Source organism: Prionailurus viverrinus, chromosome C2 (genome assembly GCF_022837055.1).
Source record: "Prionailurus viverrinus isolate Anna chromosome C2, UM_Priviv_1.0, whole genome shotgun sequence".
Taxonomy (NCBI): Eukaryota; Metazoa; Chordata; class Mammalia; order Carnivora; family Felidae; genus Prionailurus; species Prionailurus viverrinus.
The window spans coordinates 41,469,104-41,495,204 of record NC_062569.1 but is presented as its reverse complement, the minus strand read 5'-3'; the positions used below and the strand labels follow the sequence as shown (position 1 = coordinate 41,495,204).

Below are 26,101 nucleotides of genomic sequence, written 5' to 3'. Positions count from 1 at the left end.
TCTCCCTCTCTCTCTGCCCCTCCCCCGTTCATGCTCTGTCTCTCTCTGTCCCAAAAATAAATTAAAAAAATGTTAAAAAAAAAAAAAGAAAAATGAATCATAAACTCTGGCACAGACGATTTCTAGAAACTAGAAACATAGAATGTTTCTGACATAATAGTGCATGCAAAGGTATATATTCCAAGAAATTTAAAAAAAAAGGAAAGAAACTTGAAAGAGTCTTAAAAACAAGACTCTTAAAATGAGTCTTCCTTTACGGTTTTTACTATGTTTAAATTGTTCCTTCAGCCACCAAGAGATATGATGGTTTCTGAGTAGTGTTTACCTTTGGTGATATCTTCGTCTCCCCCTGTTGTCCAAAGTGATTCAATACATCACTCTGGAAACAGACACTCCCTTTCTCTGTTATTTGTAAGCTGACGTGAAGTAGACAGACACCTTCTGAAGTTTTATGCATGCTGTGTTTTTTCTTCTTGCTGCAACAGGAAAAGCCTTTCTTTTAACCTGGCTGCCTTTGAAGAAGTGACTCAGACATCCTCATGGCCTGTAAAGGTAAGAGTAAATACAGCCAGTTAATAATTTTTCCTTATTTATGACTAAAAATATGCAGTTGCAGGGATGTTACAATCAGTGAGATTGATACTTTAAAACCTGTCACTTATCCCTTTTGAACACTGGAATTTTTAACTTCAAGGAGCATGTTCCATTAAAATTTTAAAAAAATAATAAAAACTACCTGATTGAATGTAAAAGTTAAGATATAAACAATGTTTTAGTTATCATGAATATAAACATAGTGAATTAATAACAAAAGCTGCATAGCAGAATTCAGAAGGGCAGTATTTAATGCCAAACACAAAGACAGGCTGATATTCCAAGTTTAAAGGGATTTGAAGAAAACTTTTCACACAGAAGTTAAGAAGTGTTAAAGTACAGTTCAGTATTTTTAAATTTCCCATTTGTTGTTTAAAATGTGTGATATACCCATTTATTTTAAAGAATTCAATAGGTGTAGTGGTAAATTCTAATAAATTTAATGGACTAAAAGTAATCATTTCTGAGCAAAAATCTTTCAAAACTTCTTTGATAGTAAATTATGTATAAAAAAGCAAACAGAAAATAACTAATTTAAATAAGCAGATTAATTAAGGATTTTGTAGGGGGAGCTGGGAATTTTCTCAAGTTCCTAAAAGTGCATAAATATCATAAGTGCTGTTTTACTTTAAATACCTTCTCAAAAGACAAGAGAGAGGGATTTGTTGTAAGTAATGAGTTTCAGTCTCACTGAAAACACTTGTGAAGTTATATAAAAATTGAAATTATGATGTGCTTTCATTCCATTATCAGAACAAACCATTAAACTCTAGCCTATAATAAAAAGTTTTAGCATGAAGCTAAATTAGTATAATTGGCAGAAACGTTTTAACCTAATCACAAATAGGATAAGAGAGTACACCAATGTAAAATATCCGAAATTAAATTAATGAAGCATTCAAAGAAACATGTATCGCTTATTTGCTTTCTTCACCAAAATACACTTTTGGATGCTATTTAATATGGAACAGAGGAGATAATCTTTTCATTTTTCTTCAACATTTAATGTACACCAGTCCCTGAGTATCACAAGGAAAGCTCAAACAAATTGTAAAATATAGACATGAAACAACAAAATCATGAATTTTAATATGTGTGCCTCATTTTTATACTTGAAGACGAACTAAAAAAAAAATCTTGACAAGTCTTTTCTTTCACCGAAGACTGACACAAACACTTAATCCAAAACACTTCATCACTTTATAAGAGTTACAGCAACAACAGTAGCCTGTAAGGTAAAGAGTTGCAGAGTACGTGAAATATTTATAAGCTAGTTATACATTTTTAAAAGAGTAGATAGAAATTCAAAGCCAGATAGAAATTCAAAGGAGTTCCTTCTTTATCTGGTGGTCTGAGACTTTGAAGAAACTTGTGACTGGAAAGCAATAGTAAGATCAAAATATGATTAATCTACCAAAAAAGCAGGGATGTTCAGTAATGATAAAGACTCACCACTAAACTTAGAGGCAAATTTTCAGATGAAAACCCAATACTCCTGCAACCTATTTCAAATAGCACATGAAGTGGGCAAAACATCTGTCAGAGACTCTATTCTATTTAAAAGAAATGAAAAGGAAGCTTCCTTTTGAATCAGAAATCTGGTTTGAGAGGGCAAGACAGATTATCATCATTATTTACTTAAAACATTTTGGTAGACAGGAACGCCTGGGTGGCTCAATCGGTTAAACATCCCACTTTGGCTCAGGTCATGATCTCACGGTTTGTGAGTTCGAGCCCTGCATCGGGCTTTGCACTGACAGCATGGAGCCTGCCTCGCTCAGATCTTCTGTTTCCTTCTCTCTCTGCCCCATCCCTAGCTCTCCCTCTCTCTCTCTCAAAAATAAGTAAACACTAAACACACTTAAAAAGTTGATCCTTGGGGCGCCTGGGTGGCACAGTCTGTTAAGCGTCCGACTTCAGCCAGGTCATGATCTCGCGGTCCGTGAGTTTGAGCCCCGCGTCGGGCTCTGGGCTGATGGCTTGGAGCCTGGAGCGTGTTTCCGATTCTGTCTCCCTCTCTCTCTCTGCCCCTCCCCCGTTCATGCTCTGTCTCTCTCTGTCCCAAAAAAAATAAATAAACGTTGAAAAAAAAATTAAAAAAAAATTGACCCTTATATATGTTTTTTAAAGTGAAGGATAACACATGTAAAGTGCATAAAGAGCACCACACTGAAGTACATTATTTTTTTATGTACTTAAAAGTTCTCCACTATTAAGTAGTAGAGCCTTATGTATGGAGTCTTATGGGTTAAACTCCCGACTATGAGATCAAGACCTGAGCTGAGATCCAGAGTCAGAAGCTCACCCGACTGAGCCACCCAGGTGCCCCAGGTTCATGATTTTTTAACTAAAGAGCACTTGTAACCACCAACAAAATTAAGATATAGAACATTTCTGGCACTTCATAAAGTTCCCTTTCTAGCCATAGTCCTACACCTCCACATCCAGGTTGAACTTCTCTCTGCAATTTTATCATTATGAACTAGTTTTCCCTACATCACAGTTTGTTCCTGTGTTACTATTCCTGGTTGCTACTGATTGGCCATTCTCTCCTCTCCCAAATCTGACATGGTGTTACACGGTGTTCCTCCCACTTTACTGCTTGAGGTCCCACTTAGACCACCTTCTCAAGAGCAAAAGGAATACTTTTGCCTGTATGTTTTTTGTATGCCCAGAGGGGAGAAGTTCAGGTTGAATCCCGTGGGAAGCAAACTGCTATCTATCATTGGTATGGACCTCTAGTTTAATGAGGCCAAATGACAAGTTTGTTTCCACATGATCCTAACCCTAAACATGCCCAAATTCTAAATGTCCAAATTCTCAATGTACAAACTTAAATACCTGTCTTGATCCATTCTTCCAACCTGAAGGTTAAATAAATACATGAATCACCTGGCAACTGTTCCTCATTAACACCACATGTATACACAACCTTAATGAGCCTATCATTACTACAAAGTTTATGTAAATGTTTAAAGGACCATCCACTGGATGTCCACGTTCCTTCACCAGTTTTTGTTTGTTTTTAATCCCTCCAAGAACTCATTCACACTATGCTTGAATTCTCTTAATAGTGGAGAACTTACTTTCTCCAAAGGAAACTTAGTCCTTTCTTCAAATTTATTTTTTAGAGACTTAAAGGATTCTGAAAACTATACCCCCACATACATACAACTTGCATGAATTTGGTATCAGTGCTGAAGGAAGGTCATTCTAATCTGAGAATTATATAGATGTCACTCCAACTTTAGTCTATGTATAGTGAGGGTACTTATCCAAATCTGCGTGCAGCTGTTACAAATTTCTTCCTTACAGTAAACCAAAACAATTTTCCTTTGTCCTTCCCATTCATATGTCTTTAGAATAGTGACAATAATTTGTTTTCATAATGGTCCCTCTAATTTTTGAAAATAACTATCATGAATCTTGATCCACACCTATGTTCAATCTAAGACAGCATAGTGTTGTCGGACTAAATGAATGCAGGTGTGAGAACTCCAATGATTTATGGATTCGTAAAGATGAGGAGTAAAAACTCTGATAATCTTTGGGAAAAAAATGGTATCTAATTAGGGAGTAATATAAATGGCAGTCATGTGAAGAGAAAAAGGAAAAACGATACTAGAAAAGCTGTACTTTATATTTTTTTAAAAAAGAAGACTTTTTCATGCATTAGGGCTTATACATAATAATACACAGGCTCCTGACTAATGCAGCAAATCTCTAAATTTGAAGCTAACAGATAAGTGAAATAGTAACATTTTCACCTGGCAATAATATAGAAAACAGGTGATTCTCTAAAAAAATCAAAGCCAAACATTAAAGAATTCCATATTTTATCTTTTGTAATACCGGGTAAGCTTACAAAGGCATTCACACTATCAAAAATTTTTGGGTGCTTTATTACAAAGTACTGAGAAACCAAAGCTCCATTAGATATTATACTACCCTTAAGCTCATCAATTAGATTTGTGTGTTCTCATAGTATATAGAATTAAACCACTAGTTCTCAAAGTATATGGTCAGGGGGCAGCATTAGTTCATCTGGAAATAGAAATGCAAATTCAAGCCTCAGCCCCACCCCCAACTCCTGAAATCAGAAACTCCAGAAAGGGGACCAGGAATTTGTGTTTGAACAAGCCCTCCACGTGGTTCTGGTACAGCGGAAAGAATAAGCACCTGAAGCAAACTTTGCAATAGCAGTAGGATTGATAAAAAGCGATAAAACAGCCTCAGCAATTACAAGGTACCCTCATAATATTTAGGGAAGGGAGACTATGCCTTGAAACTCAGAATTATGATTCAAAACTTATGTCTAAGTTTATCCTTTTAGGAGTAGAGAATATCTAGTTCCTTTTACCGTTTCACTTTGGAATTTATAATTTTGCAGCTCTTTGAGCAGACATTTCATGGGACTCCAAAAAATATATTTTTAGGGGCGCCTGGGTGCCTCAGTCTGTTAAGCGTCCGATTTCGGCTCAGGTCACGATCTCACGGTCCTTGAGTTCAAGGCGCCTCGGGCTCTGTGCTGACAGCACGGAGCCTATAGTCTGCTTCAGATTCTGTGTCTTCCTCTCTCTCTGACCCTCCCCCGTTCATGCTCTGTCTCTCTCTGTCTCAAAAATAAGTAAACATTAAATATATATATATATATATTTGGAAATCATTTATTTTGCCCAAATTACCCACCATTTTTCTCACAACCACTACTAGCAATCTTCCGCACTCCTTTTCCTCTGGTTTAGGGGGTAAGTTACGGCAACGGTGAATAGGGAAAATGCAGGAAAGGCAGTAGAGGAGGCAGGAGATCATTGGTCCTCTGAATTCAGAAGTCACAGATACTATGAGAAAAATGAAAGAAATGGCCTAAATTTAAATATGGGCTGAGATTTTCATTCTCTTGCAGATGCACAGGACCAAAGAAGTAGAGGTCTGCCTGGCTTTCTTCCTGGAGCTCCAGCCCCTGACCGCAGCTTTCACCTCTCATACCCCCACCCAGAGAACCAAGTGTGGCAGCCAGCTCTCCCTCGGCCAGGCAGTCTTCCTCCTGGGCTAGAATATTTAAGCCAGGTGTTTTTTCTATTTCTACACACGTTTGCCCCTTAAAATGAATACCAACTTGGTTTCTTGCTTTTCAACTGATGGGGTTTTGGGGTGATGGGGGTTCGGAGCTGACGGCCAAGAAAGAATTCTTGAAGACTTCTTTGGTGCAAAAAAGCGATCTTATTAAAGCACGGGGACAGGACCCATGGGCAGAAAGAGCTGCACTGGGGTTGTGATGGGTAACTAATTATATACCTTCCAGTTGGGAGGGGGTTAGGGATAGAGTAAATCACTAAGGAATTTTGGAAGCCAGGTTTCCAGGCCCCTATTGGGAAAACACCATTTATTACCATTTAGTAAAACCTCAATCATGAGACCCTTCAGGCGTATATCAGGGGGCCATAAGCTTGGAATATGATTGCCAGCATACATCTTGGGGAAGCTGAGACAAAGGAAGTTTCCAAAAGGATTTTTAGATGTTAAAGTAGATTTACAGGATGGGGGGGGGGGGGGGCAGGATAATGTTAAGTCAAGATTCCCTTTTGCCCCCAGCAAAGTGTCATCATCGAGGCAGCTGAGCTCCTAGGTCACTCTGCCGGTTTCAAGGACTTGCCAATGGGCTGTGGGCAGTAAGGGAATTTAATTTTTCATTTGCCTTGGTTTCTCACATCACCATGGCAAGCACTTAAAGCCCTTTCCTTTGTTCTTGGGCAGCCAGGAGTGTCCGAGGAGTATCACACATATTCCACGTGGGAGTGGGGGTGCTAGCTTGTACTTTGCTCTCAGCTTGCCTTATGCTCCCTCATCATCAACCAAGGTTGAAGGACTTCAACAAATGACGTGTTGAAGTGAGAAAAGCATTATAAATCATGAAATTATGAAAAAAAATTGTTTCTATTATTTGGAAAGAAATTCATTCTCTTTTATTTCCACTTCTATTTTTCTTATTTATTTGGCAGAGTGATGACACTAAACATTTTTGATGGAGCTGTTTAGCACATTTATCCTCCTTCTGCTCATTGCTCAAGGTATAAGCAAATGTATCCTCAAGGAATTGCCTAACACGTCTAGTCACCTACAGCTATTTAATTAAAGAATATTTATTGAGTACTTGCTATAATCGAGACATGTAAAAAGCATAAAACCTAGTCCCTCTCACCCAAACACTCTGTAATCTAATTGGCATGCAAAAAGTGTTGACAAGAAGTGCAAGGTGATGTACTAAAGCCATATAAGCACACAGTTGTAATGTGTACAGGTGCATAGAGCAGAGAAAGCCGTTAAGGATCTAAGTACTCAGGAGAGAGTTCCATAATGATCTAAGAATTCAGGGTCCTCAACTGAATCTCAAAAGATGACTATAAATCCAAGGGAAAGCAAGTTACCAAGTTAACATCATTGTCTTTGATACTGTTGCATCTTTAGGCCGATGTGCTTACAAGATCATATTACTATTAGATATAGTCATTGGAGGGTAAGCGGTGATTAAAGCCCTATAATAAATCAATCAAGAAATACCATCCTCTGAATTATGTGGCACACAAAGGACAATTATACTTTTATATATTATTGTTGCTTTTGTACTTTATCCCACAGAAGATCGGAAATACACTGATATTGAGATGTCAGCACATCTGCTGCAATTTTCAGCTTGTTTGGCATTCTTTCAAACCATAAAGTCTATCTCCTTTATCAAAATCAAATCTCTGTGTTAATTCCCTTAAGGTACAAGAGATTTCTGTTATGCCTGATAGGGTTTAAGCTGCATGCAGCATATGTTCCTGGGAAAATGTTTATAATTGCAGATGCCTTCTCCAGAAACCCACTGGCAGACAAATGTACTACAGAGACTGGAGAGCTCAGGGAGATGTGGAAAAGAGCTGGAAAAGCTAACCTACCATCTTCCATCTGCAGAAAGGATCAGCTGTAATAGCTGACTAGAGTTGATTAACTGCTGCAAGCTGTTTGGGAATGTTGTCAGACAAGGTTTTGCCAAGTATAAAAGTGATATACCAGTGCCAGAGGGCTGAGGTTTGATGATCACATATGGTCATCACATATTCTTCTTCCATCCATGAATGATGACACACCCGGAGCCAGATGCTTGACATGAATACATTTTTTTTACATTCCATAAATAGAGATATGAGCCCATTGGCTTCAGTTCTAAAATGAAGTCGATTTTCCATACCTATACCTTTGGTGATCTATTTCAGAAAATAAAAATATGCCACAAATTGGCGAATATCTTACTTCAAAGGGAAGTATAAGTTATTCACTTTACCCTAAAAGAACACTTACTCGCTTTAAAGCAGTGTACTTAAACAGGGTAAATGAGCATTTTAAATGTTTTATACCACAAGTCTGCAAGAGATATATATAAAATGAATTTTTGTGTGTTAAATTGTATCTGAGAACTGTAAGAACTGAATAAAATCATGAACATTTGAAAATAGTACATTCTTCAATAAACAGGAAAATACACAAAATCCTTCTAAATTAAAAAAAATCACAGTAAAAATTTAAAAACACATCTATTCTCCTTTAATCAAGTCCATCCAATGACTAATGAAAATCTTTTTTCCATTAACAGTTTGAAAATAAATTTTCAGGTATGTATGTAAATATATAATGCATATATACACATGTACACATGTGTATACATGTATGGATGTATGTGTATGCATTTATGTTGTTCATGTAGAGTTAAACCTAAATATAAAGCAAATAGATTATCTCTCTGGATTAACACGTTCTAATAGGTAATATCATTTTATACTATTAGTGTCAAAACAAAGGATAATTATTATAATTTAGTTGCCTATAGGTAAGAGTAGTGAGTTAAGTCTACAAAGACACATGTATAGATCCTATTTATTTGGAAGTATGTATACTAAGTGGAATACTTGTAAACCTGATAAGTTATACATAAGAATTTATTCTTAAGCTATATATCCAAGGCTGTCGTTTGATTTCTATCCTATGGCTTTCCTACTTGAGTGCTTTACTGGCCCTGACACCTAAATATGTGATCCAATCTTTTTAAAGTTTCCAAGATTCCTGGTCCATCAAATAATAGCAAACAGTGGTAAGGGCTCATTTGGCGCACAGTGTGTAAGTGGCCTAGCACTACTCGAAGGAAACTGCAAGAACAAAACAAGACCCTCAAATCCAGGGGTATTGCCCACAGAGACAGATCAAATCAAATGTTATTACAGAGGCTGCGGTGGGTGTAAGGGTAGAGAAAATAGGAAGGAAGGGTATTCAGAAGTTCCACAGTATCACTTAAGAATTGTTTATCCCAGTTCCTAACACTTGTTTAGTGATGCCAATACAACAGAGTAGAAAGCATGTCAAAACTGGTGGCAGTACAATCAATCTAGGTTCAAGTCCTAGCCCAACCATTTACAAGCTCTGTGATCCTGGGCAAACTGCTTAATCTCTCTGGGATTGCTTCTTCACAAGATAAATGTAATGATGCCTATGTCTCTAAGTTTTTGTGAGGATTACATCATACACTATGTCAAAATATCTACCACAAGGACTACCTCACAGTAGCCATTAAATAAACAACTGCTACTATTAGAAAGCAGAGAGGTACAATTTACCTTTCCAATGTGGAATGGATCTCAATTGATAGTCTCTACATTTCAAGACTAAAACTTGATCCATGGCACCAACATTAAAGTTCCTAAATTCAAATCTTAGTCTTGCCCCCATAATTTTCTTCATCCCTAACTTACCTCTAATGGATCCACTGCTAAATAACTGTGGATATCCTTTGTGACTTTTCTTTCAACCCTCCATTTTTCTCAAAAGAAGAGAACAGAACTAACAATAGTACTCTATGAAAGACTGATTCTAATATTTAAAAATTGCCATAATTCTGAAAATAGGTTTTATAATATCTTAAATCATAAATTGTTTATGGAAAAGATTTTTTGTGAACCTTAAAAAAAGAGGACCCATGCACTCTTTTACCAATAATAAAATTTAAATAGAAGACATTTAGTTTTGCCTGTACCTCAGGATATACAAGGAGAATGAAGGAAATAATGTAATGTCAAATTTTCCAGACTTGTGATGCCCAATCAATACCTGATATTACTAATGACTATTTCAGCTCAAGCATTACCAGTGAGTTTATTAATGTGAAGGGAAAATAAAGTGAAGATAATTTAGAGGTGACATAGAAAAGAAAGTGTTAGAAAAGACAATGGTCTTCAGGGTTCATGAGACTACCTTAGTGAAAATTCATTCTCACAACATATTTGAATATTTCCTTTAAAAATCTGCATTGTATACTTTTTAATATAGTCATTCTCAACTATCTGTGGCTATTTTATCTCTGTAAGTTAACTTCATTTTTAATTACATAAAGCAACTTTCCTTATATTAGCTGTTAGTGGCATAACTTATTCTGCTTAAATGGGTATTTTGTTGGCATCAGCAGGATTTGTTCGTGTTTTCTAATCCAAAGGAAGGTGTGAGTGAGAATGATTTATAAAATAACCTCTCTCAGCTTTAACAAAGACATTTTATCGCTATGAGGAATGAGTTGAGAGTGAAAGAGAAGTTAGGCAGGGTGGAGAGGAAAGTCCAGGCATTCGGGGGTCATTGATGTTTTGTTTCATTTCCTTTAAGAAAATGAGTTTTGAAACCTTTTAGGCATCATTGTTCAGAGACTGTTTTAAAATCTTCTCTGAGTATTGTTTCCAAGAGTTACTCTATTATCACTTTATCACAGGAGAACACAGAGTTAACCACAGTTCTTATTCTGATTCTTGGCATTTCTGCCTTGGAATTTTCAGGGTTCTTGTATTTTTTTTTTAATTTTTACTTGAATTAAAAAAGTATCTTCTTTTTCATTATAAAATGTGAGCTGTTTTCAATATTTCCCCAGTAAAGAACATGGAAATTAATGAATGTCATGTGATAAGCAAGTTAATAGTAATATCTCCAAAGGTTTTCAAAGTGTGGTGTAATACCTTTTATTTCCTTTATGTCATTCTTTAACAGTTAGACCTGATAATTATACACCAGCAGGTGGAGCTTCTTGGAAGTAAGTATATTATATTCTATACTTATTAAAACGGTTAAAAATATTTTAGGCTTCAGAAATTTTGTTATATTTAAATATCTTCTAAACAATAATGTTAAATTGAGGATAAAGGTAGATCAAAAAGATCAGTAGGCCAGGGTGCCTGGGTGGCTCAGTTGGTTAAGCTTCCAACTTCATGATGTCACAGTTTTGTGAGTTTGAGCCCCGTGTCAGGCTCTGTACTGACAGCTTGGTGCCTGGAGTCTGTTTCAGATTCTGTGTCTTCCTCTCTCTCTGCTCCTCCCCCTCTCCGTCTCTCAAAAATTAATAAACATTAAAATGTTTTTTAAAAAGATCAGTAGGTCTTTTAAAATAAACATTTGAAGTAAATTGTTAGTCTGATATAGGTACACCTAAAAGCATGAACTCTCCGAGTCTTTGATAGTATTGTTATCAGGAATCTAACAATTTTTATCTTAAAATAACAAAAGGTTTTATCATTTCCATGTTTGGCAATAATTTATATTTACTTAATAATTTCATAAATGGAAATCAAGTTTGAGACTAAATAACAAAAACCCATTCTACTCTTGAAACTAATATTACACTATATGTTAACTAATTGGAATTTAAATAAAAACTTGAAAATGATAAGTGAGTAAATAACAAAAACCCATCAAACAAAATTTGATGTTTTATCATTTCACCAGTGATTCATCAAATGGCATGTTATTCAACAGTACATAGATTTTCGATGACTGACTGAATTCCAATTAATTATTTTTTGTCCTTAACATCTAAAATATGTCAAAATCATAATATATAGGTAGCAGGATAGCCCGCGGCCATAGATACACTGTCGAATAGATTTTAAACCAAATCATTACTATGCCGTGAGTCATCCCGTAAATTCCACAGCAGTGTTAGAATTATTTGAGGATTCCATTCTTTACAGCCTTGCTTCCTTAGTTGAAATGTGGAACTACATGTGCCCAGTAGGTCCTACGTCTGGAATCAAAATGTAATCATCACACAGCTTTGCTCTGAGTTTACTTTGATTTCCATAGCTAAGTCCTCAAATTTTAGAGCATGGAAGTAGATTTGGGTGAAGAAGATACCCCATACTTAATAATTAGCTACTGTTTTCTTTTAATAACACTACCCCTTTTACTTATTGAAAGATTTGATACTAGGCAATAGCACTGTTTTGATGATTGGTTTTTTTGTTTTTTGGTTTTTTTGCTCCCTTAGTGATACTTGGCACTGAGACCTCCAACAAATATGAGATTAAAAACAGTTTGGGACAAAGAATTTACTTTGCAGTGGAAGAAAGCATCTGCTTCAATCGTACTTTCTGTTCCACACTTCGAGCTTGCACTCTGAAGGTCATGGATAACTCAGGTCGGGAGGTGATTACAGTAAACAGGCCCTTGAGGTGTAATAGCTGCTGGTGCCCTTGCTACCTGCAAGAGGTTAGTCATTGGCTCTGGGTGTACTTTTATTTTTCTACGTTTGAAAAGGTTGGCAATTATTTATTTAACAAATGGCATTCATCTGGAGCTATAAGGCAATTTCCCTATCAGTTGCTCCTTTAGGATCCAAACAGCTTAAGGATGGTGGTTCACTAGTTTTTTGTTTTGTTTCGTTTTTGTTTTTGTTTTTTTCCCAACCAAAAACTGTAGTGGCTTTCGTTTTGTTAATTAGCAGACAGCTCATGCATCATGTAAATGGGACACATCCTCCTGAATCTCTGTGTTAGCCACATAACTGGAATACCTATGAGTTCCACCATTAAGTAAATCTACCCTTTGTCTTCTCTAACTGGAGCAAAGTTTGGGAAGTACCAAGTAATACTAAAATCTTCCAAGGTGTTCTCTTGGTTAGGTATCAGTTTTAGTACAGAATCTCACATTCCATTCATCCATTTATGACAAACTTTAAACTTTGGCAAGACTATGCTATTGTTCTGAAGGGAATCAGTTCATTATTTTATTTTAATATATAATAGATTTTCATCATTATCTAGTAGATATAATAACCTTCACTGACATAATGCAGTTAAGTTGATAAGGAACCTTTACTTATTCTAATGTCTTTGATATCATAACATCTCTATGAGCTAGAAAGAATAGATTTTACTCTCCATATTTAGCAATTGAGGTAACTAGGGCTTAGAGAGTGGAGGTAACTTACCTACGATCACACATCCAGGAAATATGATGAATGGGGCTTGACCCAGGTATACTTATTCAAGCCCAAGTTTCTCTACTGTGCACCTATGTATAAGTACTCTACTTAGCAAGATGAGAAAAAAAATATTAATATGAATTGGGGTTAAGTAGGGAAGTTTCTGGAATATATATTGAAGCTAATCCTCCAATTGTTATGGGCAATTACTTGACTAAGTGATAAAGTCGCTAAGGTACTCATTTGGTGTCCAAGAATTTTCATCCTCCTACTAAGGATATTTAAGATCTAATATGTTTTAAGATGGTATAGTCAGTATAATATAATATATCCATTTGAATGTTTCTGATGTTTCTGATGAATGTTTCTGATAATTGATGTTTTATTTCATAGTAGTCCAATGTCACATAAATTAAAAATAAGATGTATCTGATACCGCTTAACAATTTTTTAAAGATTTGCTCAGAATCAAGCCAATTATTTTGAAAGTGATCCCAGAACAAATCTATATAATTCTGCCTTTTCAGTGTTTTTTGTTTGTTTTTAATTTAAGTGTAGTTGACATACAATGTTACATTAGCTTCAAGTGTACAATTTAGCGATTTGACAAGTCGAATCCCTGTAATTCTAGGCACTCTTATTGAAACCACCTTTGTTGATCCAGGAGCACTACAGATACACACGTATGACTATGAACTTAATAAATAATAAAAAAAAAAAGACAAAAGGAAAACAGATTATAAGGAGTGGATTGGATTTAAAAGCAAACAATTGTCACTATTTTCACCCACCTCTGGCTTATTTCACAACTTGGTCTGACTTGGTTTGACCATATAAACATGTTGAAATACAACATGATGAAAAGTAATGAAATTAAGGAAATGAAAGCAATGGGGTACAGCACTAAAGTAAAGCCTAAAAATGCAATTACAAGTCTCTCACACTTTGGAAAAAGTGAAACAGCAATCAAATTGGTGCGTAAAACTGTAACTTCACAAGAAACATTTGTTTTTAATTGAACCCAGAGAAGCTGGAAGCTGACAGCCTGAAGGGCAAACAATCATGAATAGTTAACAACTGGTAAGTGAGGGTTACAAATAGATGTGTGTTGTGGCAACACATTAGAGGCAGTGGAAGACACAGGAAACAGTGCCTGGCCAACCGCCACACCCGGAACAAAATGCCAAAGAAGACAGTGTCCCAGGGTCAGAAGACCGTTCTGGGAGAGGTTGTCTTCAGGGAAGTAAGATCAAAGAAAGACATGAATTTTTAGTGAGTAATGCCAAGCAAATACCTGTATAGTGAATATCTTTGTTTCTATAAAATATGAAAAAAATCCACTGCTGTGCTTCCTTAGAAGCAGATATTTAGAATATTTTGTAGAATACAAAAATAATTTCATAAAAGTTACTGTTTAGAAGGAAAGCGACTTGTAAAATTAAAATACAATAACTGTAGGAAAATCTTATTTTATTATTATCTCTTCTTGCAGTTAGAAATCCAAGCCCCTCCTGGTACTATAGTTGGTTATGTTGCACAGAAGTGGGACCCCTTTCTGCCTAAATTCACAATCCAAAATGCAAACAAAGAAGATATTTTGAAAATTGTTGGTCCTTGTGCAACATGTGGCTGTTTTGGCGATGTGGATTTTGAGGTACGGTTGACAGAGTGAAGGAGGTTTTCACTTAGGTCCTCATGGTTTGCAACAGAATTCAATGTTAAAATATTCAAATCATGGGATATCTCTGAAATAAATTTAGAAAATAATGTATTTGTGAAATAATGTAATAAGCCCATATTGTGCGTGCCAGTAAGAACTCATAATTTCAGATATACTAAGTTCAAGGTTTTTTGTTTTTGTTTTTGTTTTTGTTTTTGTTTTTGTTTTTAAAGCACACTAAGGAGCACCTGGGGGGCTCAGTTGGTTAAGAATCAGGTCAGAATCTCACAGTTCCCGAGTTTGAGACCCTCTCTCTCTCTGCCCTTCTGCCGCTCGTACTGTCTCTTTCTCTCAAAAATAAATAAATAAACTTAAAAAATAATAATAAAATAAAAATAAAGAACACACTAAAACTTTTTTGGTTTATGTGGAATTACAGCACCCATGGTATAAAGTAAATATATATTAGCTTAGAATCACCTTAAATTAGATCATCTTTTCCTCTAGCTCTGGTGGTTAACATATCCTACTTCAGATCTCATCTAAGAAGTACACTCCATTAAAAATCACTAATTTATTTTTTTAATATAATTTTTTGTCAAATTGGCTTCCATACAACATCCAGTGCTCATTCCAACAAGTGCCTTCCTCGGTGCCCATCACCCACTTTCCCCTCTCCCCCACCTCCCATCAACCCTCAGTGTGTATTTAAGAGTTTCTTATGATTTGCCTCCCTCCCTCTCTGTAACTTTTTTCCCCCTACTCTTCCCCAATGGTCTACTAAGTTTCTCAAGATCCACATTTGAGAAAATATCACTAATTTAAAAGCTATGATCATAAGACTTGCTACGTTAATTTTTTTTTTTTAATTTTTTTTTTCAAAAAAATTATTTATTTTTTGGGGGGACAAAAAAAATATTTTTTTTGTTATTTATTTTTGGGACAGAGAGAGACAGAGCATGAACGGGGGAGGGGCAGAGAGAGAGGGAGACACGGAATCAGAAACAGGCTCCAGGCTCTGAGCCATCAGCCCAGAGCCTGACGCGGGGCTCGAACTCGCAGACCGCGAGATCGTGACCTGGCTGAAGTCGGATGCTTAACCGACTGCGCCACCCAGGCGCCCCACTACGTTAATTTTATAAAACAATCTACACTTACATAAACAGTTAAATGTTTAACATTTTAACTCAATGTTAAAAAACAATAGGCAGTTGTAAATTCAATTGTAACAATAAGAACTATGTTAACTACTATTCCTGGAAATATCTTTTAGGCAAAGGAGAGCTCATTTAAAGTGTCTATTTATTATTCATCCCTTCCTTCATTCATACATTCATATGTAGCCTACCTGGGACATTCAGTTTGAGGAACTTTAGTGAACACTATTTACCTAGAATGTGATGGAAATTTTACAAAGCCAACTGTTGTAACTCTACCGCACTCCAAAAAGACTTGGCATGCTTTCCTAAGACTAAAAGATAAAAATATGCCCTATGATTGAGAAATAAAAAGTTTTAGTAAAGGTATATCGATGTCCTAAGTAACCTTCTCTATTTCTATCTTTTCCCACTTTACATAAAGTAACAATTTATATTGAATCCTTTCAGCCTTTGAATGAGAAACAGGGCAAGCAAATGAATAGTTGATAAAGTTTAACTGTAGATTTCTTCTAGCTGTGAAGGACTATAGATTTTGATGTCAAATTAATCTGAATTTCCTGTGCTATATTTGCCTAGAGGATTTTTTTTAGTGAAAATAGGACTTAGGTTTAGTTATAAAGGAAAGACCTAGTAAATTTTGGAGTATAATATAAAAATGAGATTAAGCAATGGCTGATAATGTTTAAATATGTTAGTAATTCTATAATCTTAACAATAAAAATTTAAAGTTTACAATTTGTACTTAGAAATGAATTTCTTCTAAAAATTGTTTCTCCAATATTTCTCAAAAATATTTTCTTTTTCTTCCTTTTGTTGTTGTTGTTGTTGTTATTGAAGAATTCAGGTTTAAAATCTAGACTTCAGGTAATGGAATTACCTTCAAGGTTAGACCATGTAATTGAGACTATGTACCTGCTGCCATCTTGTGGTAGCCTGGCCTTAATTATTTATTGCTATTATTTTCTCAATCTGCATACAAAAAGCAAGAAAAAATAAAGGAATTATGATGAATCAAAAAACCGTCAAAAAAACAAAATTCCGGAAGAGTAAACTGGAAAGTTAAATCTCCAAACTTATGCTTATATAACGGAATGAATGACATGGAACTGTCATTTACAGATGATTAATAAAATAATTCGCATCTCTCTCAAAGCAAACATACTAAGATATGTAAAGCCATCCATTTCACCTTCAGGTTTAACATCTCTTATTTTCTTTTCAAAGGTGAAGACCATTAATGAAAAACTTACAATTGGGAAGATTTCAAAGTACTGGTCAGGATTTGTAAATGATGTCTTTACCAATGCTGACAACTTCGGAATTCATGTTCCCGCAGATCTAGATGTGACAGTCAAAGCAGCAATGATTGGTGCTTGTTTTCTCTTTGTAAGTATGGTCTTTTTTTAATTTATTTTTTATTTTAGACAGAGACAGTGTACACAAGCAGGGGAGAAGGGCAGAGAGAGAGAGAGAGAGAGAGAGAGAGAGAATCTTAAGCAGGCTCCATGCTCAGTGCAGAGCCCAACACAGGACTCGATCCCACAACCCTGGGGTCATGACCTGAGCCAAAATCAAGAGTCTGACACTCGACCAACTGAGCCACCCAGGCGCCCCTGTAAGTATGGTCTTAAAAGCATAGGAGTGATTTATTTCTCACCCTTTCCTCATTAATCACTACAGAGCCAATCTCATTTTACACAGCACCACATTTATCCCACAGAGGTTTATGCATAGAAGGCTAGGTTGGGACCAACTCTTCAGAAGTCAGAATTTAGGAGCCTGCATTTCTAATAGACAGCCTTTCTCTGCTGACCCTCATACACGGTCTTCGTCAAGAATTGGTGCCCTGTCGGGGCACCTGGGTGGCTCAGTCGGTTAAACTTCCAACTTTGGCTCAGGTCATGATCTTGCTGTTCCTGAGTTCGAGCCCCACGTAGGGCTCTGTGCTGACAGCTCAGAGCGTGGAGCCTGCTTCGGATTCTCTATCTCCCTGTCTCTGCCCCTTGCCTGCTCATGTTCTTTCTCTCCCAAAAATAAACATTAAAAAGATTAAAAAAAAAAAAAACAAGAAGCAGTGCCCTGTCATGTGCTACTCAGCATTTCTTCAAAAACTTAGTTACCCATTCTCTTTCCATTTCAATTTAGATTTTTGGCTCATTTTCATTTTCACTGAAAAAATATGTAAATATCACATTATTGATCCTGGGTAAAGTTCAGGACCGTTTCATTGTTTAACAATGAACTAAGTGACCCTCAGAATGTGAAAAGTAGTTTTCTTCCCTTCGAACATGAAGATGGATACATGAATTCAGAGGGAGGGGTTAATATTTATCAGCTTCCATTATTACAAAGGTATTACATCTTTGTCCTTTCTTTCCAACTTACAATTTTATCAAAAATATTTTCTTCCTGGTGTGGAGATTGGTGATAGAAAACAGAAGTCAAGTAACACCTACGCCAGATGGTTGCCCATCTCCTGTCCCAATTTTTCCTCTAATATCTCCCTCACTGCTTACCATTGTCAATGCTCTCACAAAAACCCATGGAATTTTAAAATAAACCTACATTCTTCATTTCATATTTTGTTGTCCTTCAGGGTTTTAGGATCCTAAATCTTATGGATATTTTAATGTGGGCTGCTGTGGGGGAAAAAATGGCTCTATCTACTCCGTTTTTTCCAAAGACACACACAGAAGACACACACATACACACCCTCTCCCCAAAACCTTAATTTGGCCTTTCTGATTAAGCTCCACACTTAATGTTTATATTAAAAAAAAATCATTTTAGGGTGCCTGGGTGGCTCAGTCAGTTAAGCATCTGACTCCTGATTTCAGCTCAGGTCATGATCTCACGATTCCTGAGTTCAAGCCCTGCATCAGGCTCTGTGCTGACAACGTGGAGTCTCCTTGGGATTCTCTGTCTTCTTTCTCTGCCCCTCCCCTGCTCATGCTCCTTCTCTCTTTCAAAATAAAAATGCACATTTAAAAAATGTTTAAAAAATAAAAACCAGATCATCTTTAATCTGCCCTACCCACTTATATCATTTAACAGACAAACAGTAAAATGTACTGTCAACAATTCACTATGCGCTATGAATTGGAGAAGCTCTGATCCAGATGACACCCCAATCATCTGAAAAGATAACTTTTTAACTCCATTGTCTCAGGGAAAAACCTACTTACTGAGAATATCTAATGGCCCCATCCAGTTCTTTCTTTTCCTTTTTACCATAATATAAAACATTTGCACTTTTTTTTTGGCCAATATAGCTTTTAAAACAATTTCTGGGGGCGCCTGGGTGGCTTGGTCAGTTAAGTATCTGACTTCGGCTCAGGTCATGATCTCACGGTCCGTGAGTTCGAGCCCCGCGTCGGGCTCTGTGCTGACAGCTTGGAGCCCGGAGCCCGTTTCAGATTCTGTGTCTCCCTCTCTCTCTGCCCCTCCCCTGTTCATGTTTTGTCTCTCTCTGTCTCAAAAATAAATAAACGTTTAAAAAAAATTTAAAAAAAAAACAATTTCTGACATGTATTAGATAATTACATAGATACAAGCTAAATTACTTCTACATATAATTGGACAGGAAGAATTGTGTTTTTAATTTTTAACATTTTTAAAAATATTTTTATTTATTTTTGAGAGAGTGAAAGAGACAAAGAGTGCAAGCAGGGGAGGGGCAAAGAGAGAGGGAGACTAGAATCTGAACCAGGCTCTAGGCTCTGAGCTGTCAGCACAGAGCCAGATGTGGGGCTCAAACTCACGAACTATGAGATCATGACCTGAGCTGAAGTCGGATGCTTAACCGACTGAGCCACCCAGGCATCCCATGTTTTTAATTTTTAAATACTGTGTCCATTTCATTACCTTGTGTTGAGAGAGAGACCATCAGAAAGTAGCTGGTATGAGAACTCCCTGATCCAAACAGCAAAATTCGCAAGTACTATCTGACTTTCGGTCTTCTCTGGTTTGAGGCTACCACTCCACAACCCACAGCCCTAATTACCATTTCTAAGTTCCCTCTGGTATAGTTTTCAGTACTTCCTCCGATGACTACCTGCTTGCTAACCACACAGTCCATGAGGATATATCTAATACTTGTTCAAAGGTCAGTGTCTAGTACAACATCCCGCACTGACAGAGAACGTCCTGCAGTCGAAGTCTGCACTGTCTTGATCACCTAAGATTTTGACTGATGATACCCTGCTGATTCCAATAAGATTTCCAAGTAACTTGTACTCTGAAAACTAAACATGTAAGTGTCATGAAGCTTAAAACGTTTTGACTTTCCTCTTACTGATGAATCTCATGTTGCTAAAACACCATTGGGAAACATAATTTCTTTATATAATCAAAGCTTACCTGTGAGACTCCTGATCTCAATTGTCGCCTTTTTGTAAATTCACTCATACTCAGTTTATTTATTTGTAGGATTTTATGTTCTTTGAACATTCACTAGCTGGATTATAACAAGCGAGATGACAAAAACAATCAAGTATGCAAGAACATGTTTCAGTAAGTAAAGTTTAAATGATCTCTTTCCCTTTGAAGATGTCTATATTTGACGCTGTCTAACTCTTTTTCATTTTCTTCTAGAAATCCCTTGGGCTCTGGATTTCATTTCTCAATGGTTTGCAATATTTGCTTTTTTTGTAACAAATGTTAATTATTACATTTATTAAAGCATAATGTAATGAAGCAATTATCTGGTTGTAAATGCATGTTAGCTAAAGAAAAGATTACTGGCCTTACTGGCCTGAGCACAGGGTTGCTTTGAGAGATTGTCATTCTTTCTTTTAAATCCTTTTGAAGTTGTTGCATGGGTAAGCATGAAAGATGAGAACTAAGGCTTGCAGCATCACTGATGAAAATTCAATGTTTAGAGAGCACTTTGAAGTTTTTCTGGTACTAAGGCTGGTTACTAATCAAAAGGACTGGCTTTCCAAAATATTTTTTCATCAAGTAGTCTTTTGACTTTGTTTATTAACCTTATTGTAGTGAGATATTTTTACTTTATATCAGAAAGGCTAAAAGTTGGATAAATAATATGTTTAAAGATGAGGAGGAAGATAGATGAAATCAATTTGTTCTAGTGGTAAGAAGCTAATATTTCCAGAAGGAAGCTAAAATTTACAAACCAAAGCATGGTGTAAACACATACCCACACCAGAGATTTAAACAAGCATATAAACAGACTTCTAAGTTAGTAAAAGCAGTAGTGTAGAGCAGGAAATTTATCTATTACAGTGAAAGTTCAGTCAGAAAAGGAATCCAGGGCTCTGAAAAAAAAGCACAATTCCAGGACTTACTTAAAAATAAGCAAAGAAAAATAAATAAATAAATAAAACCTTAATACATGAGGCAAATGCAGAAGTCAGGGCACACAGTTAATTCAATTAATTAATGCCTTCTATTTTAACATTTCAGAGTCCTCTAGGTAACTACATCTAGTTACCCACTCTTTCCCAAAGCCCACACAAGAAGCTTTTAGAATCTTTTTTTAGGAATGACGAGAGATCCTCCCTTTTCAAAATGAGGAAACAAGCTTGTTTTAAGCAAAGCACCATGTAGCCATCTGAAATTATACAAAGACTACCCAAATTATACAAATACTTTAGAATTATACAAATACTACCCAAATTTTTAACTACTGACAAAGGTGTTTAGACCAACTCCAAGCAATCCTCTACTTGGTAGAGGAACTATGTTCCAAGCATCTGTAACTAAGTTAATTACTTGGGATTAAGAATCTATCATCTAGAAATACTGTTGTATGTGTTAGTTAAATTCCCAAGATAGCCCACAAATAGCAATTTAGTGCTAGGTTCTGGGGTAAGGGTTCTAGGTTGTATTAAGATGAAAAGGAAAAGAATCACCTTTTTGAGTGCCCTCTCTGTTGGCATGCCTCAGCAAACCATAAAAAATGGATTAGTGGAGCAGAATAGTTTAAGCATTGACCACCAAAAATAGAACCGTGCTTCCACATCACACCCAATCTTTCTCCCAGTGGCCCCATCCATTCTTTCAGTGTAACGGGTGTGACCTGCATGTTGGGAACAGTACAGTCACAGAAGCAAACGACAGTCCTGTGTGTGAGACATTGTCTTCAGTCTAGCTCTGCTGTGTGGTAGCTATGTATCTTCGCATCTGTCCTGTAGTCTTTCTGAACCTTCTCACTTTCCCATTTGCCACTTTGCAGAGCTACGGTGACAGTTAGGGGGACGTCAGTGTTTCCTCCTTTTCCCCTTTGTCTATTCTAACTGACGTGTGTGTGACTTATGGTCAGTCATTCACAACCAGCTAAAGGAAGTGGCATTTTAATTTTTTTTTATTATTTATTTTTTGAGTGACAGGGTGCGAGCAGGGAAGGGGCAGAGAGAGCAGGGTAGACACAGAATCTGAAGCAGGCTCCGGGCTGAGTTGTTAGCACAGAGCTCTACGTGGGGCCTGAACTCAGGAACTGTGAGATCATGACCTGAACTGAAGTCAGACGCTTAACTGACAGAGATACCCAGGAGCCCCAGGAAGTGGCATTTTTAAAGCAGATGCTTATTAACTAATAAAATGTAGAAAAGTTGTTAGCATTTTCTGAGGGCTTATCACATATTAGGCATATGCTTCCTATGAATTCCTGGTCGAGGAACAAAAGGAAGTAAAAACACAGGAATATCAGGAAGTATGTGGAAGACTGCCTGTGATTCTATCTTTTCCTCTCCCCGTTCTGCTCCATGTCCCAAATTTCCTCCCTCAAGGTGTACCTGCTTCATATTTTCTTCTTGTATTTCTTGTACTTTTGATTTCTAAAGTGGAATACTTTCTAACTTGGTGTCACAAAGGCAGCATTTGAGATTCTCATGGTGGGAAAAATGGGAGAAAAATACTACTTAAAAATACTACATTTTAATATGACCAACATTTGGGTTTAAAAAATTATTTACATGAACCCTAAAACTAGTAAAAAGTTTAAAACACCTACTTTTTTTTATGGGCCGGTGGCTGTGCATTATTTTTGCTCTTTTTTTTAAATATAATTTATTGTTAAGTTGGCTAACGTACAGTGTATACAGTGTGCTCTAGGTTTTGGGGGTAGATTCCCATGATTCGTCACTTACATACAACACCCAGAGCTCATCCCAACAAGTACCCTCCTCAATGCCCATCAGCCATGTCCCTCTCCCTCATCCCCCATCAACCCTCAGTTTGTTCTCTGTATTTAAGAGTCTCTATGGTTTGCCTCTCTCCCTCAGTTTGTAACTATTTTTTCCCCTTCCCTTCCCCCAAAGTCTTCTGTTAAGTTTCTCAAGTTCCACATATGAGTGAAAACACTGATATCTGTCTTTCTCTGACTGACTTATTTCACTTAGCATAATACCTTCCAGTTCCATCCACATTGCTGCAAATGGCCAGATTTCATTCTTTCTCATTGCCAAGTAGTATTCCATTGTATGTATAAACCACATCTTCTTTATCCATTCATCAGTGGATGGACATTTAGGCTCTTTCCATAATTTGGCTATTGTTGAAAGCGCTGCTATAAACATTGAGCCTTAACATGCTATAAACATGTGCCCCTATGAATCAATACTGCTGTATCCTTTGGATAAATTCCTAGTAGTGCTATTGCTGGGTCATAGGATAGTTCTATTTTTAATTTTCTAAGGAAACTCCACAGTTTTCCAGAGTGGCTGCACCAGTTTGCATTCCCACCAACAGTGCAAGAGGGTTCTCTACATTTCCTGAGTGGTTAATTTTCGCCGCTCTGACTGGTAAAACACCTACTTCTAATGGACACTCCCAAAAGATAAAACTCCTTCTTAGAATACAGCACTTATTTTAAAGTTGGCTATATTAAAACAAAAACCTGTAGTACTTTGCTCCTGAATTGCACACTACAACAAATTAAGATCCATCCTTTCTCCTCTTCCTTACTACAGGTGAAATTAATCTTTACATGTCTTCTGTGATCTACTTTTCTTTTTTCTTTCCCACCAAACAGGAGTCCACGAGAGGTGAGCGAGACTCTCACTTTTCAGTAAAATATTCAGTAAAAAGCATATAGCTCTAGAATGAGTAAGATCCCCTGTACATCACAGTTTTCTGGTTTACTGACTCTTCTTGGCCCCACTACACTCTCAGAACACAGGCTCCAGCCCTGTTTATTCTGAGATGTACTAGGAAAGATTTGACCAAATTCAAATGCCTCCCATTTATTCATTCATTCTTTCCTTAAGTTAATAAATATTTATTGACTGTCTCCAGTATGCCAAAAATACTGTATCCCCCACTTTGGTGCTTAGAGTTCCAAGAGATCCTTATTAGTCCAATAATGACACACATCAAGGTTAGACTTTAACTACAAGTGTTTATAGGAGATGGACAAGGTGCCAAGTTCGGCAGAGGTATTTGACTTGGTCAGGTTGTGAGGGAGTAATTGTAGATTTAATATATGAACAATAAGTGGAGCAGAAGGAGGAATGTGTTTGGCTGAGCTCTGTGATGGGGGAGGATGAAGACATGACAATCTCATGTGACATAAAGAAGGCCAGTGACTGGAGTTCAGACAGTGAGGTGGAATATGGTATGAGATGGGATGAATAGGGCCTGTGGCCATGTTAAAGATTCTAGACTTTGTCTCATCAGCAAAGCATCTGATAAAAGTTCATAAGAAGAGAGTTAACTAATTGAAGTTTAGATTGGTAAGAGTATAGGAAAGGATGTTCATTGACCGATTAGTAGCTTAGGTGCAGTTAATGGTAGCTTGGACATGTGGCACTCATGCAAAGGAAGAGAAGTGAGCAGATTCGAGATCCATTAAGGAATAAAATCACCATTACTTGATGCTGGACTGAAAATCAAGACTTGAGGGAGAAAGGGAATTCCCAGCCTATCAGTAAATGTACTGATAGAAAATTAGAGGACGATCTGGTTTAGGGATAAAGAGCATGGGTTCAGTTTCAAACATACTGATTTTATAATTCCTTTAAGTTTTCTAGAAGAAGGTGTCAAAGAGGCAAGTGGGCATCTTTTCATCTAGTATATTTCTGAAGAGACAGATGAGTACAAAAGACCTATATGGACACACAGAGATCTAAATAATCATTGGTTCACTTCAAGGACATGCCTAAAAAATATTCTAAAACATGTACTGTCCATGAGTTTATTCATTAATTTATTTAACTAGTATCTTCTGGAATTCCTTCTATGTACTAGGCACTATATTAGGCAGTGGAGACATTATGCTAAGTGGCAACAATTCCTACTCTAAAGATGCATTCACCAAATATTTAGGACATTGGTATTATGTACAAGGCATCTCTGTCAGTATGATGTTCCAGCAGTGAACAAAGCAACAGGGTGCTTGCCCTCTTGGAACTTGTATTTTAATACAGATGGACATTAACCAACAGGTAACAAAAAATATCACGTTATCATAGGTGATCATAAATACTGATCAAGAGTCCATCCCTCAATATCTAAAACAATAAGTTGAATTTATTGCTTACTCAGGCAAGGGAGAGCTGAATTTGTAAGACATAGTTTATAAGCAAAGGAGAAAGCTTGCACAGGGTTTTTGGAAAAGTGGGAAGTGTAGAAGCTAGAGTGTTGACTTTAGCTATGGAAACTAACTTACCAAAGTAAGATGGTTTCTGACTGGCTGACTGTCAGAAATGTTCACTGGAGTAAAGCTACGGCTGATTACTGATTTTTCAAAAGTAGATTGCAGGGAATGTTACTGAATTTATTTCATACATGTGTGCACTTTTGTAATCAATCACTGATTAAACAAGTTTAATACTGGTTTTGATTGTTACCCATTGCTATGATGAACAATCATTTTTCTTTTCATGAAGAAAAGTACTTGAGAATAAATAAATCGAGAAAAATGGAGCTGCTGTTCCTTTGCATTTGAGCAGAGAAAGGGGAAAAGGCAGCAGCAATCCATTAGAATATATGGAAAAACAGAGTTCGTAGTTGATGGAAAAGTGAGTTCCAGGCTCACCTGACTCTCCAACTCAAGAGCCTGCTGGCAAGCTTGAGAAACACAGGAAGCCTGTGCAAATGAGGTATAATAAACAAGAGAGAGGGAGGCATGAGTTGCAGTAAGAAAAGTGGTCAGGGCTAGATCATATAGAGTCTTCCAAGGTAAGGTATGGAAGAGGAATTAAATATGTTAAGAGGAATTAACAAAACTGGGCACTTGATTGGATAAGAGATGTAAGGGATATCAAGAACTCAAGGAAAAGCCTGTTTCTGTCCAGCCCCAGTCCCATACCACTCACCATAACCCATACAATACTACAGTGTTAAAGAACGTTAAAGAACGTACGTCCAGGCACAAAAAGAGGAGACATTCAGTACATTTAGCGTGACAGATTAGAGCCCTTAGAGAGAGGATAACAAATCGTGAGATGAGTGTAT

The 26,101-nt window shown here is 36.7% G+C and overlaps 1 protein-coding gene and 1 long non-coding RNA gene across 3 annotated transcripts in view; one reads left to right on the top strand and one right to left on the bottom strand.

The window, feature by feature from the left end:
- Window positions 1–26,101, bottom strand: part of LOC125175322 (uncharacterized) — a 75,634-nt gene that overhangs the window by 3,015 nt on the left and 46,518 nt on the right. Inside the window, exon 4 of the long non-coding RNA XR_007155752.1 lies at window positions 326–544. This is a non-coding gene — a long non-coding RNA (uncharacterized LOC125175322). The remainder of the gene's footprint in view (window positions 1–325; window positions 545–26,101) is intronic.
- Window positions 416–20,384, top strand: PLSCR5 (phospholipid scramblase family member 5). 2 transcript variants are annotated; one of them, XM_047875779.1, is made up of 9 exons: window positions 416–552; window positions 5,501–5,664; window positions 8,231–8,249; window positions 10,661–10,699; window positions 11,930–12,150; window positions 14,358–14,519; window positions 16,910–17,071; window positions 20,114–20,197; window positions 20,279–20,384. In XM_047875779.1, the coding sequence occupies exons 1-8, from the start codon at window positions 540–542 to the stop codon at window positions 20,150–20,152; spliced, it is 819 nt and encodes a 272-aa protein (XP_047731735.1). In that variant the 5' UTR covers window positions 416–539; the 3' UTR covers window positions 20,153–20,197; window positions 20,279–20,384. The 2 variants fall into 2 exon arrangements, with proteins under 2 accessions (XP_047731735.1, XP_047731736.1); XM_047875780.1 differs by lacking the exon at window positions 8,231–8,249 and having other exon boundaries at window positions 10,657–10,699.